Source organism: Aulonocara stuartgranti (genome assembly GCF_965226115.1).
Source record: "Aulonocara stuartgranti genome assembly, chromosome: 5".
Classification (NCBI taxonomy): domain Eukaryota; kingdom Metazoa; phylum Chordata; class Actinopteri; order Cichliformes; family Cichlidae; genus Aulonocara; species Aulonocara stuartgranti.
This window is the reverse complement of record NC_138943.1, coordinates 5,466,566-5,485,556: the sequence shown is the minus strand read 5'-3', so window position 1 is coordinate 5,485,556 and position 18,991 is coordinate 5,466,566. Positions and strand designations below refer to the sequence as shown.

General features: G+C 40.0%; 1 protein-coding gene across 1 annotated transcript; it reads right to left on the bottom strand.

Annotated features, from left to right (window-relative positions):
• Window positions 1-1,993: 1,993 nt before the first annotated feature.
• Window positions 1,994-18,747, bottom strand: LOC309706560 (CTTNBP2 N-terminal-like protein). The gene is made up of 7 exons (XM_082533214.1): window positions 18,363-18,747; window positions 15,636-15,740; window positions 4,972-5,205; window positions 4,403-4,510; window positions 4,062-4,250; window positions 3,804-3,974; window positions 1,994-3,673 (listed from the first exon to the last, which is right to left on the bottom strand). Exons 1-7 carry the CDS (start codon window positions 18,399-18,401, stop codon window positions 2,738-2,740), a joined length of 1,782 nt encoding a protein of 593 aa, XP_082389340.1. The 5' UTR covers window positions 18,402-18,747; the 3' UTR covers window positions 1,994-2,737.
• Between the last annotated feature and the right edge of the window lie 244 nt (window positions 18,748-18,991).

Here is an 18,991-nt window from a genome sequence, read left to right as displayed (position 1 = left end):
CTGAGTTAATTCAAAGATCTCATATTCATTTTTGAAATGGAACAAAAGCAAAATATAAAAATCCTCTTCTTAGTACACCCTTCCTTCAATCTAAGATATATTTCCATAAGATATGGGTGCTTCTTGCTCTGACTAAATTTTTTTTAAAAAGAAGCAAATAATACACTAACCTAATATCTTATGTTAATGGATTCACTCTCATTGTCAGCACAGAACTTACTTGATAAATTTTGCATGTAAGGCCTTCACGCAGAGGTTTCTGTCATTTCTAATGCATGTAGAGAAATAACAATTTTTCAGTCTGTAAAATTACAAACAGATGCACAGATAAACACACTTGCTTTTTACAGCCATATTTATGTAAAAGTACAATATAGAAATTGATTTAAAAATCTGATTCCATTCACAACTCAGCAAAGGCACCTGTGGCTTCTTATCAAGCACTGACCTCTGGTGGACACTGTTTGGCAGTACAATATTGAAAACATAAAAAGAAGCCACAACGTTTAAAATTACCTGTGTAATATTGTATGATATGAAGTTAAGTCCAGTAATTCTATTCACTGTGATGGACTGTGTTGGATTGTTAGACTATGTTTTTCAGAGTTGATTTGATGCAATGTTTGCTTGCTCTCAAGCACATCATTCCCAAAACAAAACAACATTTTTTCCTCTTTTCCTGCTCAAGACAACACACTCGCGTTTCTTCAAGACAACAGAACAACAGAGCAAATAACAGAATGATCAAAAAGATAACAGACATAAAGATGCACTGATACAGACGAGTGTCTTATGGGAAATAGACATTAAAAACTCTGTTTATTAAAGTAGTTTAATCGGACTAAAGGTTTGCTACATGCTCTGTCAACACAGACAGCAGCTTGTAAATGTAATTTTGAAACAGTTGACCCCTTGGTGCACAGTCACGCGAGCTGCCTGACACTGAGATGTTGGGAGCGGATCCTCGGGGTTTGGCAGGGTGGGGCCTGTATGCATGAAGCCTGATTGGATTGGGATCTCAGGGATTTAGAGGTCAGGTCAGCACCTTGGGCTCAATGTCATTTTTCTCAGGCTGTTCCTGAACAATTTTTGCAACAACTGCTTTTTTAAGAGGTGCATCGTGTTTTATGTACTGCTTTATGTTGCAGCGCATGTCCAATTTTGGATTTTTTTTGTTTTATATAGTATCCATTCACTACTTTGTTTGGTATACCGGTGCTAATTAATGCAAATATAAGTATAAACAGCCAATAACATGGCAACAACCTAGTGCTTGTAGACATGGTCAGTACAGCTTGCTGAAGTTCAAACTGAGCATCAGAATGAGGAAGAAAGGTGATTTGAGGGAGTTTGAATGGTTACAATTTCCCACACATGCATCTCTAGAGTTTTCAGATAATTGTCTGGGAAAAAAAAGAAAGAAATATCTGTTACATCCAAGGTATGTGGAAAAGCATTCTTTGGTTGCACAGCGCGTCACATCTTGAAGCAGAAGGGCTATGGCATTAGAGGGCCACAGCATGCAACACTCCTGTTACATGCTAACCACAGGAAACTGAGATTACAATTCACACTCTGGCTAACCCAAATTGTACAGTAGAAGACTGGGAAAAAAATTGCCTGGTCTGATGAGTCCCAATTTGTACTGCAGCATTTGGGTGGTACGGTCAGAGTTTGGCTTAACCAACATGAAAGAATGGACCGTCCTGTCTTGTATCAATAGTTCAGGCGACCGGTGGTGGTGCAAGGGTGTAGGGTTATTTTCTTGGTACACTTTGGACTCCATGATACCCACAGGCTATAGTTGTTTCTTAAGTAAATCTGACCTCACTGGTTTTTCCTTATCAAAAGTGAGGAATTAATACGATTTATCATATATATATATAACACCAAACTGAATGTCCTTTTTTATGTTATTTAAACAAGTTATTGGCAATAATACCTAAAACACTATAATTCCTGTAGGAGGGCTAATAAACAGATGAGTGCATGACAAAATTTAGGATATATTTATTAAAGATACCACTTTCCAGCCTAACAAAAAAGTACTGTAAAAAATATAATTAAAAACAGAGGAATACCCAGCATGGCAGGATGCGATATTAATCAAAGCTATGATTGGCTACATTTTTTTCTTATAGTGATTTGTTATAAAGGACAAAGACATGATGATCAGAACAGTTTTTACAACAGCACCTGCATATAACCATCAGAGTCTACATAGTTATTGTAACTACATCATTAAATTAATAGACAACAAAACATGACATGACATTACGGCACTAATCAGATTATTTGTTGTGTTAAAATAAGATGCAGTAATAAGTAAGGACTACTGGGTTTTTAATAAAAAAAAAAAAAGAACACTAGTGCAAACTAAAACGACTCTGTAGCCTACACTGGTCAAAGGTTAAGTTACTGATGATTATTCTTACAATAAAAAGCGACATACTTGAGACAAAATAAATGGAAAGACACTATTAAAAAATTATACATCGTAACAACATAATATGCACCTTATGAAACTTAAACTCAGCTGTAATTGTTCATTACTACCAGCTCTTCATCTACTTCCTACAATAGTGCCCTCGCACGTATTTCAAATAAATCTAATAAATACAAACAGCATAACAGTGTTTGAGGGGTCATTTGTTTAAAAAAAGGAAATGATAAAACTCTGGTTATATACAAACCTATATCTTATTATGAAATGTGAATGTTGCCACAAGCAGATCGGTTAATTAGATGAAACCACCATGTCCAGTTCTTTAACTCCTTCCTGGCTGGAGGTGAGGCCACAGCTTCCTGCGAGGGGACTATCAGAGAAATGGCTGGGAGACCTGGGCACTGCAGCTGGAGAAGAAGGGGCCTGGGCTAGACCAGGCTTCTTAGGAGGGATTGGTGGAGGGTTGCCCCGCTCTGCCCTGGGAATGGTGGGCGATTTTATTCCTTGGGGAACCATCCCTGCAGCCCTTCCAATGATTGGAGACAAAGGTGCTGCCAGGCTGCGGTAGTCTGTACCAAAGGGTGAGTTGTTCGATGTGGCGAGCTTCGCCGTAGCACTTTGCTGGGCAGTGGTGAAACGTGACAGGACTTGAGTAACTGTGCTGCGGGCAATCTGCTTGACCGGGTTGGCCTCTGGCGACGAGGTGACGGCCGCAGGAGAGGGGTCCTTCGGCAAGAGAGGAAGAGCAGGCTGCACAGCCTGGGACTGCGGCTCTGGGTCAGGGGTACCCTGAAACTTGTGGCGAGCAGCATGGAAACGTTGATTGATCCCGGCTTGGTAGGGAGACTGAAAGCTTTCTTGATTTGGGCTGGTTGGTGGCCGTTTGGCAAGAACGGGTGAGGCGCAGGGGGAGGAACAAGGAAGAGTTGGAGAAACAGCAGTGGAGGGAGAGAACGATGTTTGGGTCTGAATTGGAGGATTTTCATTTCCATTCTGTGGGTCATGATGCCCGTTAGTCTCTGCTGGACAATGATGACCGTTTGCCTGTGAAGGTGGCTTGTTTCTGTCCTCCTCTATGTCCTCAACCTTAACAGAGTCTACTAATGACTTTCCCGGAGGAACGTTTGTGGCCCACTCCTTTTCTCCTGGCTCAGTTGGAGCTGTAATGGCTCCTCTAGTTTCCTTCATTGTGTTCACTTCCTCCAGCTTCCTCTTGAGCTCTTCTACCTGATTACAAGAAAAATAAAAAGATATGCAGAAATGTGACTCTGCACTAAGATTCCCCTGCTGGAGTAAGTTTATATGAAATTAGAAATTTTGCCAAATGTGCATCCTCCATAGTGATGACTGTGCAAACCTGATGCTGTAGCTGACAACAGTGAGCTTCCTCCTTCTTCAGTCGTGAGCGGAGCTGTTCACGGTCTGTGTCAAACTCAGCCAGCTGCTCCTCCACTCTCGCCTCCATCCTCAGAGCTTTTGTCTTCTCATCCTCCAGTTCTTTTCTAAGAGACTGACAAGTCTCTTTTTCCTACATCAGAAAAAGAAAATCAAAAATCGAATATGCCTAAGCACATACAGGTGCTAGGCAATGATGGGGTTCCAAATGTTTTTATACCTTTTCGAGTTTACGGCTCAGTTCGCTCAGTCGGTGTCCCTCCTCCAGAGCTCTGGCACTGGCCCACTTGCACTCTTTGGCCAAAGCACAGGAGAGCTGTTTGTGCTGAGCCCGCTCGTCCTCTAACTGGTCAGTAATGCGCCGCTGTTCTTTCTCCAGCCGGCGGACCTGACTCCTCTCAAATTCCAGCTAGCAACACAAAGAAGAAAAAATAAATTAAAAAAAAAAAATCTGAAAATACACTGATTTTCATAAACACACTATGGCTGCTTAAACATCTGAAAATTACTGATTTAGCACATTTTGGACAAATATTTGATGAGTCATCAGTGAGAAGGCACCTGTTGTTGTAAGCGCTCCCTCTCCTTTTCCAGGATATAAGTGACATCATCTCCCTCCGCTGTATCCTCTGCATGCTTCCTCTTTTCCTCCTCCAGGTCTGCAATGACCTGAAGGAAACACAGCAGGGAGACAAAATCTGAGTTTGGCCTGCTAAAAAATAACATTAATACTGATTATCTCTAAAACAGTTAAACAAGTTAAATGGGGCAGCGGCCTCCTGGCCTGGTGGGCTTTGGAGGTACTGCATACGCGGTATTTTACAGAAAAATAAAATCTTTTGAATATGCAACTTTTTTAGTTATAAATAAATAATAAACAACAGTAAATATAATAAATAATATAAATATAAATCATTTGACTGAATATTTGCATTATGAAAAGTCACAAAAACTCATAAAAAGCTATTTTAAAAACCCTCTTTATTCACAGTGCATTACAAGCCAGCACTTCACTGGCTACTGCCTCATTTATGTTCTTTCTCAAACGCTGAGGATTACTTTTAACTTTTTTTCCCCTCCAAATCATCTCATTACCAGCGCTTCTGATTAAGGACGACACGTCCACCCACCCTTCTGTGCCTGCTCTCAGCTGCAGCCAGCTGGGCCAGCATCTTCTCCTGCATTCTCCTGCAGTGGCTCACCACCAGTTTGAGGACCACTAGAGGGTTGGAGGTGGAGGAAGAACAGCCAGCCTCTTTGTCCTGGCCCCCCACAGCCTCACTGTCTCTCTGCAAAGCCTGGAAGGGGTCACTGAGGTTGTACCTTCCATAGCGCTCCTGAATGAATAGCTCTTTACGCTGTGCCTGCAGGGGGGGGCGGAGAGAGAGAGAGAGAGGAGTCAGCCTTTTTCCACACAATGTTTGTAACTGGGCTGTAGCAACTGTATCAGTTTTCTGGCTTCTCAGACTGATCAGAATCTTAGCTATTATTGCCTTTTTAGAATGGAGGGCAACGAAACTTGGTACACGTTGTTGTTCCTAGAGTATTTAAAAGTAGAATGGGAGGCAGAGCCTTCAGTTTTCAGGCCCCTCTTCTGTGGAACTAGCTTCCAGTTTGGATTCAGGAGACAGACACTATCTCTACTTTTAAGATTAGGCTTAAAACTTTCCTTTTTGCTAAAGCATATAGTTAGGGCTGGACCAGGTGACCCTGAATCCTCCCTTAGTTATGCTGCAATAGACGTAGGCTGCCGGGGGATTCCCATGATGCATTGAGTTTTTCCTTTCCAGTCACCTTTCTCACTCACTATGTATTAATAGACCTCTCTGCATTGAATCATATCTGTTATTAATCCCTGTCTCTCTTCCACAGCATGTCTTTATCTTGTCTTCCTTCTCTCACCCCAACCGGTTGCAGTAGATGGCCCTGCCCCTCCCTGAGCCTGGTCCTGCTGGAGGTTTCTTCCTTTTAAAAGGGAGTTTTTCCTTCCCACTGTTGCCAAAGAGCTTGCTCATAGGGGGTCATATGATTGTTGGGTTTTTCTCTGTATCTATGAAGCACCTTGAGGCAACTTTTGTTGTGATTTGGTGCTATATAAATAAAATTGAATTCAATTGAATTAACCTATGAATCATTCCAAGGGAACCTAACTGAAGTAATGAGCCAGTGCTCCATGTATGCATAACAGACAAATTAACAAAGAACGAATTTTAAATTGTATCTTTAGGCCCTCCGTTATTAGCAGACTGTCACAAAAACACAAACATTTGTTACCACCACTTTAAATGAATGTGCAAAAAATGCCAAAGATAACAGTTTTACAGGCATAAAACTGTGTTTTTGTGCCAACAATATTAACGATATTAACCAAAGCGCCATTATCAGAAAATGTAGCATATCTCGGGTTTTCGTGCAGTGTTTCCTTTAAAGATTTGTGGAGACTGAACGATTGGATGACAAAGAAAGAAGCAACAGGCCTAAAAAACTATCTACACCAAATATCTGAAAGTCATGTCCTTAAGACATTTGGAGGAAGAAAAAAAAGACAAGAGACCTGACACATAATCTAAGAGACGCATCTGGCCTTTAAGTTGATCCATCTATTGTTCGCCGAAGTCTCATCAGAAAAGTCTCAAAGGAAAGGTGGCTGTCAAGAAACCATTTTTAAGGAAGAGAAGCAGGGAGAAAAGATTGAAACACTAGTGGCAACAGGTCTTTTGAAGTGATCAATAAAACCTGAACTTGATATGCACACAGGACGTACAGAGTATAGATTATTCTTTATAAGTTATTCTTTAACTGTCCAGGCATGTATTTAACAAGAGTCATTAACCTACTGTGAAGATAATATCTGACTCTGCACCGCTGTATCGTAAGATATTCACTTGACCCTGAGCACTACTTCTGCATTAGGCTATATGATACTGGATGACACATATGCCAACACCAGAATATGTATGACAGTAGGGCTGTTCATATAACGATATATATCCAATGACGATATAAAAACGTGTATGGTTCATTTTACGCTATCGTTTGTTTCGTGGTGTCACAAAATAAACTTAACGGCAATATTTTTTCATCGTTTTGACGGTCACTGTAGTGGCTATATTAATTTCTTAAAGTTCTCTCTTTCTCTTATATTTAATATAACCACACTACAGATGGACAAGTGCCTGTTTTTATGTGTTGTGGTTAGCAACAACGACGGTAAAAGCATCGCGTGTGCGCTTGTTTATGTTCCACATAAACCTTTCACAATAAAGCTCAAGATCCTGTTGAGACTTTTCAAAATAAACTGAATCACATGAAAGAGCAGATTATTTACGGATGAGAAGTAAAAAAGAAAAGAGCCACCAGGTGCTAAAAAATAAACCTTAGACTCAAACGTTAGAACAGGCTTTTCCCCGCAGCACGCCGTGTAATAAATACTCACAAAGAAAACGGCGGCTGTTACAACTTATGCCTAAAAATGTATCGTTTCATGCATCGGTTAAAACACTCGACTCCAGCTACATGACGCGCAGCTGGAAACACTTCCCGCAAGTCGAGCTGCCCGAGATTCACAGAATTTAAAGAAAATGTTACATTTTTGTGATTTATATCGTTATCGACGATAGAATTCTTATATCGGGATATGAGATTTTGGTCATATCGCACAGCCCTATATGATAGCCAATTTTATCAGCTGACATCTCTTGTGTTCATGAACGGTTTCTTAAGTTCTCCAATAGACCCACCATGGGGTTGATGTTCATCTAGTACCATCATCACGTCAAAATAGTTCTGTTTATGAATAAATACTTGCAAAATTGAATGAATATTAATCTTCGTGCATTTTACCTGGTTGCGTCAAAATGCCTCCGTACTAAAGAACAATCTCATGAACAGAATTCCACTGTAGTATATAATGCTTCTCTTGGTCGGTAAAAAAGATATCTCAATTAATTTAAGCAGACAGTATCAATCCACAGCACAGAGTGTGATTATGAAATGATTTAATAGCTTTAATCTCTGGCAGCTATGACATTAACACATGCTGCTATCTCTTCCCTTCCATGAAAAGAGGAAATCAAACGCCGTTTTCAGCACACCATGATTATCATTTCTAATACTGATGGTAAAGATGTAAAGAAGCAGTACTTAGGGGAAGAGAGAAAAAGAGAGATGGAGAAGGAGATGTTTAAAAAACAAAACACTAACAGGAAAAAGAGCAACAGATGGTCCGCGTGTCGGTCTATCTTTAGCAGGACAGCTGCACCAGACTGGGCCTCGGCCAAGGGAGACCTGTTCTGTTTAACTCATGACAAAGGAGGAACAATAGCAGCCACACATTTCAGGTTTAGAAGATGTCTTTAGGCCTGCCCTGAAGAGGTACTGCAGAGGGAGGTAGAGAGAGAAAGTAAGTGAAAAAGAGAGAGCGGGAGAGGAGGGCTGTAGCAGAGCCAGCAGTGTCTTAGTGAGGTTTCAACAAAAGAGGATGAAGAGATTAAAGAAAGCGGTATCAGCTCTGGCAGGGTGAGGACAGAGCTCCTGAAGACTGATACCAAGATTACTTGAAAGGTTTAAAGTGTTGTCAAAGTGTGGAAAGGCCTGCAGAGCAATAGTCATCCATTCTTTTACAAAGCCTGTAAGAAAAGCAAAATAAGTAATTAAAATCTTTGCATCTTGCTGCAGTTCACTGGCAGCATTTATTAAGGAGTCCCGTGGTATAAAAAGCCCACTGTGGCTGACAGATTAGCCATCATGGTGGATAACTACCGAGCTTAATAAATTGACTATTGCATGAGCACATCATAAGCTTCCTCGGGCAGAATATAATTGATACAAAAGTGCCATTAGCCATTAGTAGTTGTGGAGAGATTCTGCCATAAATGAAATTTCACAAAACAAAATAGACATTTGCTAATCGAGCGGGGAGAAAACGTGAGCTGAAAAACACCAAGATCCTTTATAATGCTGTACTCAATTCTATAGAACTAAAATGACAGTGTCAGATCAAACTCTAACTGCTTTTAGGAAGTTCTTCAAGTTCACTTAGTTGTTTCCAGAAAAACACCGGGAGTGTTCACCAATGGCTTTAGACAGAAAATCAAAGTTCAAACATAATTTCACGAGAGATCAGAAGCTTTACGGCTATCGTTTTCTCAATCCTCAATGTTGGCTCATTTGGCACAAAGCGAGCAGGACAAGGCTGCGAGGCTTCGCAGCTGTTATTTGATCTAGTCCGCTGAGGACGGTGTGAAGGCGGATCAAACAGAATGGAGGGTGAAACAGGAAAACACGGGTTGCCCGAGAGAATTCAAAAATGCCTCTCAAATGTGGGCACTATCGAAAGCCCAATCACCATTCAGGAACTCAGAAGCAGACTTTTGTGCTATGCAGGACATCTACTCTGTTGTTCTTGTACCGACTATATTATAGGGAGCAAATAATGTTTATACTGGGGCTAAAAATAACATACATCACCTAATTTTAAAGAGAAGTCTGAAAAGTGAAATCTGTCTGCAGAGCTGGCCCACAGCCCACTCCTGTTCCCGTCAGTGACTGTCTGCTCTGATGTGTCACTTTACAGGCCAAGACTAAAAAAACCTTATATGGGAGTTTCCATTCTTGCCTAAGTCAGTCATATAAAATGACACTTAAAGGGAAAATAAGACTAGATTTATAAGTCATTCCTTACAGAGGAGAAAGCTACTTAGAAACATATACATAACTAAAAAAAAGTTTTCATTTCTTTCCTTGTTTATGTCTAATTATTCAGCCTGCACTGTTTACACTTTAATATACGTGGATAACGGGCCTTTAAATTGTCAGGATTTTTTTTTTTGATAAATTCTCAGCACCCCCTCGTTACACAAATGTTTACTCATAAACACAGACTGTGCTTCTCTCTCTCCCTCCACAGCCCTTCAGTGCACAGACAGATGTGTACTTCCTCAGCACAGAGAGAGTTTGTTTTCCTCTGCATCGCTTCTCTGTAAAGGGAAAAAAACCCAATTCCTCATGCTACTTCATACTTAGCGCCCACACCTACCACAGTATTCATCGCATCATACAGTACATGTACAACACCCATAAACACTCAGGGCATGGTTGTTATGCATCACAGTCTAGTTTCATTATTTACGCCTTTGTCAGTTGGCAACAGTTCCTGGCAACCTGTGGGTGCTTTTTCTTGGGAAGCTGTCTTTTTGCCATGGCTACGTTGGTTCAAATCCAGCTTATCTTTTGCTGACATATGCCTCAAGTCTTTCTGCTATGCAGTGTTAGTGACAAGATTGATAAAATAAAAAGTTATGAATAACTTTCCACCCTGGAATCCTGTATACTGTATGTCAGATGTTGTTAATGCATGTCATTAGCATTCTATGGTAAGGAAAAGGCTATCTAAAACCACTATCCATCACTGAAGTGCAAAATATGTTATGTTATCTGATAGCGAATCTAATCAGCTGATGCATCGCAGCCCAACAAACAAAAGTGCTCTTTCCTATTTCAGCACCTAAACACAGCACAAGGTAAGATTTTGAAGTAGCTTCATTTGGAAGCTCTTGTCTGCCACGCCATGTGAACCTGACAGTTAATTAAAGGCTAATTTCCATATCCGAGTCCCTTTTGAACATAAAGACTCATATTCCTTTCCCAAACCAAAGGGACTACTGGATCACTGCAGGGTTTTGTGTGCCAAATATAAGCGTTGCCAGAGACTCACTTCCTTTTGAAAACCACAGTGTGAGCAGCTGCAAAAGTGAGTCACAAGGGGAAAAATGCAGCAGATAGTTAGAATGCCACTGATAGTTCTGCATAATTAAATATAGAGTACCACAGAAGAAACACGCCATTAACCTCACATCCTGTACTTGCCATACAATACAATGTCCTGTAGAAAATCACTGATAAAAGATTTGGAAAAAACACAGAGAAAGTAGACAACAGATGAAACTTGACAGTTTTTATACTTTTAAAAGCAAATATGTGAAGAGTTTATCACGCATGTGATACAGTTTATCTGCGTCTGTTTTATTACTATGGAAAATTGTGTTAAAGCTAAACACCTCTCACATGACGGTGACAGTGTGGCACTGACACATCAGATAAAACCAACATGAGTGGCCTTACTTCTCCAATTACTGCTGGCAGACTTGCTAATATCTGCAACGAGCAATGGATACAAGTTACTCTTATAAAGTACAAATATTAGACAAACTCAAACTCAATTTTTATGGGGAATCACATTTTGTTGCAATCTATCCACAGTGGACAAGCAAAAGCCCAAAATGTCAACCTCGTTTATGTAGATAAAATGAGAGAATTAAATGCCTGAGAACTTTGCACATAACTTTTGGGTGTTTTTTTGTTGTTTATGACAGTCCCTTCAACGGCAGTTACAACATTTATCTAACAGACAAACTGCCATTCATAAATCCATGCAACAACAATGGAAGATCTGGTTATGGGGGTGCTATTTCTCTGATAACAATCCGCTTTTCATGTTAGGACAAGACCCAAGGTGCCATGTTTCAAGAGCAGAACAAAAGAAAGGTATGAACTTGTGTTTTCACTTTAGCAAACTCATTTAGAAAAACTAGAACCCTGCAGCGCTGGATGATTAAAAATCCTAACTGCATATGACTGGAATTAAAGGCTGCGTGACTAATACTGATTTTTTTCCTTGAAAAAACAAATTTTTTTTACCCATAACTTAGTGATCGCATAATTATTAAAGTACCATAAAACTGTCAGACTGGTCCAACTGAAGGGATGAATGGGTTAAGAATTTGTGTAGATGAGGGCAGCATAGCCATATTCACTTCAAGCTCCCTCCAGTTAAGGCCAATGTTTATTTGTTCACTCCTACTCATGCTCACAGTGAGTCATCAGGCACCCAGTGTGCTGTAACTCTTCTTGCCTTAGATGGCCAGATCCCTGAGGAGATGTAGGAATGTGGTCTAGACACAACACATGAACATTCAGCAGTGTTCCACAAGCTGCCTCCTCTCAAGTTTGTTCTTTCAATGGCACATTTTACAACACGAAAATGACTAGAATTCCAAGTGCGTAAGGGCTGTAAGACGCAAACATTACTGGCAGGAATGAAGTATGCAAAGCATTAAAAAATTTGAAAAAGGCAAAGCCATCTTTTGCAGAAATGTTGCATCATGAAGTTGCTTAACCGCTATTTATCATGCATTTGTGATTTTGCGTCAAAACAACACTTATTATTATTATATTTAAAAAATATATCTAAATAAAATACAATAGATCCTTAATATAACATAAAAATTTACAGAAAGCATGAGAAAGCATGTGAGCCTGCTGGTACAGCAAAAGGACACAGAATGGGGAAAATAGCCTGCCAATCCTTTAATTGAAAGGATTGGCCAGCCTAAGGCATTTTAACGTCCAAGCTGGTGGCTCTGCGTCAAACTGACAGTCTAAACTCTGCAACAGCAAGTTCAAAGTGAGTGCATGTGCACTGTTCACTGGTTCATCTATTCACTCCAGTGTAGAGATGGACCGATCCGATATTACGTATCGGTATCGGTCCGATACTGACCTAAATTACTGGATCGGATATCGGAGAAAAATAAAAAATGTAATCCGATCCATTAAATATCACGAAAGCACCTCACAAAACTTGCAACACGCCGTAACTCACCTCAGAACGTTAGCACGTCGGAGCAGTATGCATCACGTGATAGAGCAGCTGTGGCATGCCGGACCTGTTGGTGGTCTGGATAGCATTTGGAGCTTTGCTAGCAACCTGGCATTTCATCTCCGACAAAGTTATCCCCGAGAGAAGTAAAGCAAGTGTGTAAGTCCATCTCTGAATGTTTGTAAAGCATTCCCACGTTAAGCTTAACAAGCGACTGCCTCTCGCTCTCCGGCTGCTACTTCAATCATGAAACTGCTTAAATGATCAGCTGATCGGCTTTTCTGTCGCGAGTCCGTCTCTCTTGTTTGTTTTTGGCCCACTTTGCACCAGAAAGAGGAAACCAGCGGCTGAACAACAGCAGAACGTTTAAGCTTGATAAGCTGTTGTTAGAATTTATTTAATATTTCTTTCTACACCAGGATCTTTTTCTACGTAGCTGATGCTGGTAACTGTGCAGGGGCGGATCTAGCAAAGTTTAGCCAGGGGGGCCGATAGGGCATGAACAGGGAAAAGGGGACACAAAGACATACTTTTCTTTCTTATTCTCATTTAAAATGTCGAGCTTTTAATAAATAATTATCTGACACCCAAAGTTTTAATTTGATGTAAAATGAATAGAAGTCAATTACTGTATATAGTGACTATTAAGTCTAATATATACCCTAGTAAGCTATAGTACTTTTTACTTTGGGAAGGTACCATCTGTGCAGTCTGCAATTTTGTTGAAGAAAGATGTTGAATCTATTTAATATTTCTTGAAAAATAATTGATTTCTGTGCATTTTTTTTCACACTGCATCAAATTAAGGTTGATTACGTCGATTAAGCATCATGAGGTGGCGCGTGAGGGGTGGTTCCTTATTTTTTATTTATTTATTTTTGTTGTTGCTGGGAGTTGGAACCCTATTAGTTAGGTTGCTTAATATTTACGCTAAGTACTCTTTAAAATACCAGAATAGGGAGGATGGTGTAGGTTTAAGTTTATTAGATTGATCAGTATTGCTGAACTATGAAATATTTTTTTTGTATACAGGTATAACAGAATAGCTTTAGTGTAGTTGTTGTTTTAAACTTGAGTATGAACTTGCAGACTTGCAAAATGCAGCAAGATATTTTAAAAAACAGTTTTGTTGATTAAAAAACACTATATCGGATTCATATCGGTATCGGCAGATATCCAAATTTATGATATCGGTATCGGTATCGGACATAAAAAAGTGGTATCGTGCCATCTCTACTCCAGTGTATGGTATACGTAAACAATGCCCGGAAAGATTTAGTCCATTCTCTCAGACACAGAGAGTAGTTCTCAGATTAGGCAAACTCAGAAGGTTTAGCTTAACGGTCACAGAAAATAGCCTTGTACAGCAAACTGTATGCTACTAAAAATCTAGATGACATGCAAGGAGAAATGTTTTGTAGGCTACATATAACTCTTTACTTGGGCTACCACTTATGTACATTAACTAATGGACAAATCCCTCTCTCCTCTTTTGAAAGATGATTTGCTGATAAATAAAGATAGGCTGAGATACTGGATGGATATATCAGGGCATGCTTTGGAGTGCTTCTCTTGCTATCTGTCTTTACCATCCTTTTCAGAGGCCACTTCTAAGGTCAGATTCTCTTCCATTCATCCTGCCTACAGCGTACCACAAAGTCCTGATCTTTCCTTTTTCTGTTACATCTCCTCCCTCTTCACCACATTTTGATCACTTTTAAGGATATTTCTTATCACTTCTACACAGATGACATTCTGCTGTTTAACTCTTTTAAGGCATAAGATATATCTAATGTTATGATCTCGCATATGTACTTAGAATTCTATTAAAAGTTGGATGGCTGATGACAATTTTCTCCAACTTAATGAAGAAAGAACAGAAGTTCTTGATTGTGCGCTGGACAGAATGTGTCTAAAGTAATGGAAACTCTAGATTTCCTTGTCACTATCGCTGAATTTTCATTTAGGAACCGTGGGGTAACTTTTGACTCCTTTTTCACTCTGGAATTCTCGCATTCATTTCTGTTTTGCTCTTAGTTTTATCGCTTAAGAAATATTGCCAAGTTGAGTTCCATTGTGTCATGCTCTGAACTGGAAATTGTTATTCATGCTTATATTTCATAACATCTGGATTAGTGCAATTCATTGCTCACTTGTCTTAACAAAGCTTCCCTGGAACGTCTGCAGGTTATGCAGGACATCATGATTACGTCTTCTAAGTATTAGCATATCACATCATTGGTAGTTCATTTGCAATGGCTCCCCATTAACGTCACTCCACTTTAAGATTCTGATTTTGACTTTTAGGGGTCTGCACAGACAAGCATGAGAATAAATTAGTGAAGTTTTACTTGGAGTTCATTTGTAGGATAAGAGACTCACTGCAGAGCCAGCTCATTATATCAGTTCATTATTTAATTGTACTTGAAGTACTTGCTCATGCTAATCAGCTTTTGCTAATCTGATGAAAGCGTTAATGTTTAAAGATCGTTCAGGTAAAGACTGAACTAAAAATGCACTCACATTTTTTGTGACAACCTAATTTGGATCAAGTCCTCCTGTCTGTAGTAGAAAGATTTTAGTAGTAGTTTTTCTAAATAACAAACAAAGACGGGGAAATGGAAATGAGTCACACCCCAACTACGTATCAACAGATTAATATCTAGAGCCTTGAACAGTGGTTATTATAATGGGTTTATAGTTATAACATTATTCTGGATGAAGATTTCTAATGCATGAACGCTGTGGTAATATACGTGCTACTCCTCATGTTTCCACGTCTCTACACCAAGGTCAAAAGTGAAAACTTAGCATGATCCAAGATCCATAATATCCAGATGAATGGATAAATACACCAGTTAGAAATAAAACCAAAATGACCCTTTAAGCAGACAGTATAAATGAACAGCGATGGCTGCATGCAGGAGTTATTTGAGATATTTCTATGGATAAATTAATTGCTGCTGTGAAAGCCTGTCATTGCTGAATTCATTCTGAACACTGATTTACTGCCAAAACCACGAGCGTTGAATAGCCACTTTTCAGCCTCGGGTGTGAATGTTTTACATTAAAAAGACATTTTGTGCAGAGAATTTATAATAACACGACAACGTTCCCAGCTCTGATGACGGGTACCTTTAGGGCTTCAATGACAAGATCCCGGGCCTCCAGCTCTCCCTCCAGGATGCTGAAAAGCATCAACAACTCTGGCTTGCTCAGACTCTCCATGTTCAGTTTGGACTGTAAAGGCAAGACATAAAAAGAGAAAGCCTGTTTTTTGTTGCTCATTGTGATTTATATATTGCGTAATTATTACTCTACTACTGAAGAAAAATCACATGGAAAGTATTAATCTTGCTTTTTTCCCATAACAATACTGCAGTTACTCGGTCTTTCATTTCATTGTCAAATAAAGCTTAATGTTTTCCAATTCTCCCAAAATCAGAGATCCAGACAGCCATCTGATCTAACCCACTGATTTATGAGCTTTCTGTGGATTAGTGGTGATTATATTGGGATAGGGTCATTTTACAAAGCAGACTTAGTGTGCAAAACATATACAAAATCTTTTCGGTCTTATATTTGAGGAAACCCGATCATTAGTTTGGATATAGCTTAAAGGTACAGTGACTTTCTCTAGTAAAATGCAATAAATATTTAGCAACAGCGCAATTTCTGTGTTTCTAAGGTTGCTCACTAACATGGACGTGTTGATCAGAGCACACGGATCTCAAATAAGAGACCGTAGATAGAGACCAGATAATCTCAGAGTAACTTAACTTTCACATCACTTTGTTTCCCAGCTGTGTGTTCCCATCATAATTGGACATTATGGCAGTTGGTTATTTTTTTGTTGTTAAAGTTATGTGGTCTCTTTGTAGTGTCTCTGTTCTCACAGCTGTGTTGGTACTGGTGACAAGCCCTGCGGTGTCCACATCTCAAACATCCAACCACACTCTGCCCAAGTGAATGCAAGCAGGCCTCTCTTTGAAATGAGATCAAAGCTGTTGATGGCACTGCACTGACGATCCTTTATAGACCAGAATCATCACGTGGGACGTCTGGGATGGATGAACACTCCACCAACTGACTACCTAATAACAGTCATGCACGCTCAAGCTTGAATAACTGAAATATTCTTTCTGTTAAGTGGCTGAAGCATCTAAAAAAATCTCACTCTTTGCTGTCACCAGACTGTAATCAACACCTGAACAAGCATTCACTCTGATCTGAGCAGTTTGTGGTCACCACACCATCCCACATCACAAAGTCATCACGAGATATCTTAAAAAAAAGGGGGGAAAAAGCCACAATATTTCCCAGTCTTCTACAGCGCAAGTTGCACAGAAGCCTGAAGATGAATAGCATTCTTGAAACCTTAGCATTTACACGACGCCTAACAGGAGAACAAGTATGCAGAAATTGAAACGAAATGACCCTGCTGAACTGCATTTACCGTCTGCAGCAGCGTCCTCGCACAAAGAAGGCACAGTGTTTTAGTTGTGCCGTTAGAAGAACTCATGGCCTGTGGCCTAACCACATGGGTAAAAAGCTAATTAAACTACAGCACACACATCTCCCTCGGTTTTGGTTTACAGGCCCGCTTGCTAATTTCACAGGCCACCATAATCACTGTGAGAAGTGTGTGCACTGTGTTATGAGAAGAGTCTGGACCAACAGGAGCCTGCATGTGCCACTGTACTTTTCTAGACCCTCAACATTTTAAAATTGTTCTGCCTAATCCCCCTGAGCTACAGTTGGCAATTATTAGTGTATACAAACAAAGGGTGGTAGCATGGGAAATGCAAATATTCCCACAAGTTCTCCTTGCTCTACTTCCGATGACGAAAGCCCTGTGTCCATAATCTTTTTATCCGTGGTTGTTTTAAGCCAGGATAGCCATGTGCCTCGTCTGCAACACTGTAAACTCGTTAAAACACACAGTTACTTTCGCTGCAAACAAACATTGGAGCAAAGAGGCCTTTGTTTTGTATCTTCTTGTGTTTTTGTATGTAGTATATAGGGCGAAAAAACCCTCTTTCACCCTAGTACAGCCAAAGTTCTTTAAATACCCCCTTTTTTTCTTTTTTCTTTTAAATCCAAGAAGGATTTCTAAGCTTCCAAATCCCAGTTGTCATACTGACACTATCCAAAGTATGCCAGACAGCAATTTATTTTACATGAAACTACACGAAGTCAGATCAAAAGCCACTCAACCTCATCTGACAGATGATTTCATACTTAGTCAAAGATAAAAGTTTCGCATAGATTCCTATTTGCAGTCTGAAACCACACAAACTAACGTGAGATGGAGGTCAGCTAGAGGGAAATAAAGCTCGAGAGGTCTCCTGAATTTCCTGCAGCATGTCTAGATACTAAATTGGATTTGTTAGCCAACCTAATTTCTGCACAGGCCACTTAGCTTCCTTCCTCACTTAGCTTCCTCCCTACATGCGGTGATATAGTTTTAAAATAAGAACTACATCGAGTTAAGCAGCTGTGTGTTGTAAGACCGGCGTATGCTCTTCTGTGATTTAAGAGTCGTTTAACAACTGGAGCAGCTGCAACAGAGAGCAGCATTATCAAAGATCAGTCGGTCATCTGAAGCTCAAGATGATGATGACGAGCTGAAAAGTCGTTTGTTTTGTTTTGTTTTTTAGGAAAAATATTTAGTCTTAAACTTTTTTTTCACAAATGGAAACACGTCAAACGGCTCGGCCTGTACCCTCTCTGCTGAAGCTTTATGGTTTTTTTTTTTCTTTTTTCCCTTCTTTAGACAAAAAGTCTCGGTGCAAAACTGCAAACTATCGTGTACAACTTCATACCGCAAACACAGAAAACGCTGTCAGCGTGACTTCTTACCTTCATGAGGCCCTCGGAGGTCTTTGAGAACTCCAGCATGAACTTTTCTCCTGTCAGAAGATTTCTTTCACTTGATTTGCGTCTTCTGATCCCGTCGCAGCGGAACCCTGGACGGCCAAGAAGCGTCCTGAACGACGGCCGAGCTCGCCAATTGGCGTGAACGGCCGCTGAGTCCTGACCAATGAGAGGCGAGATTATGCGGGAATGGGCAGATTCTGTGACGATCTACTTCTTGGTTTTTGGTTGGACTTCTTTGTTTAGTATTTCTCGAGTTCCTCCTCTGTCTTTACTCTGGAGTGTCTTACAACCATGCGAACGTCTTTACACGTGGTTTACTTTTAGACAGTCACGAAGTGACTTTGTATCTCTGGCATATCGCGCTTTTGTGTAGTAGAGTTTTTGTTGTCCTCTCCTCGAAATAAGCGTGTAATATTTCCCCAGGTAAATCGTGGACATTGATGTGGTTCCGCTTATAATAGTTATGTCCTTCAAAAAATACAGAATATCTTTATTTCAGTACTGTAATACCACAGTAGACTAAAGAAGACATTCTATTGCAAGCCCGAAATAAAAGCGCAAATAAATATTAATAGTGCAGTATACTTAACACACTCGAGAGGGGGCTATTC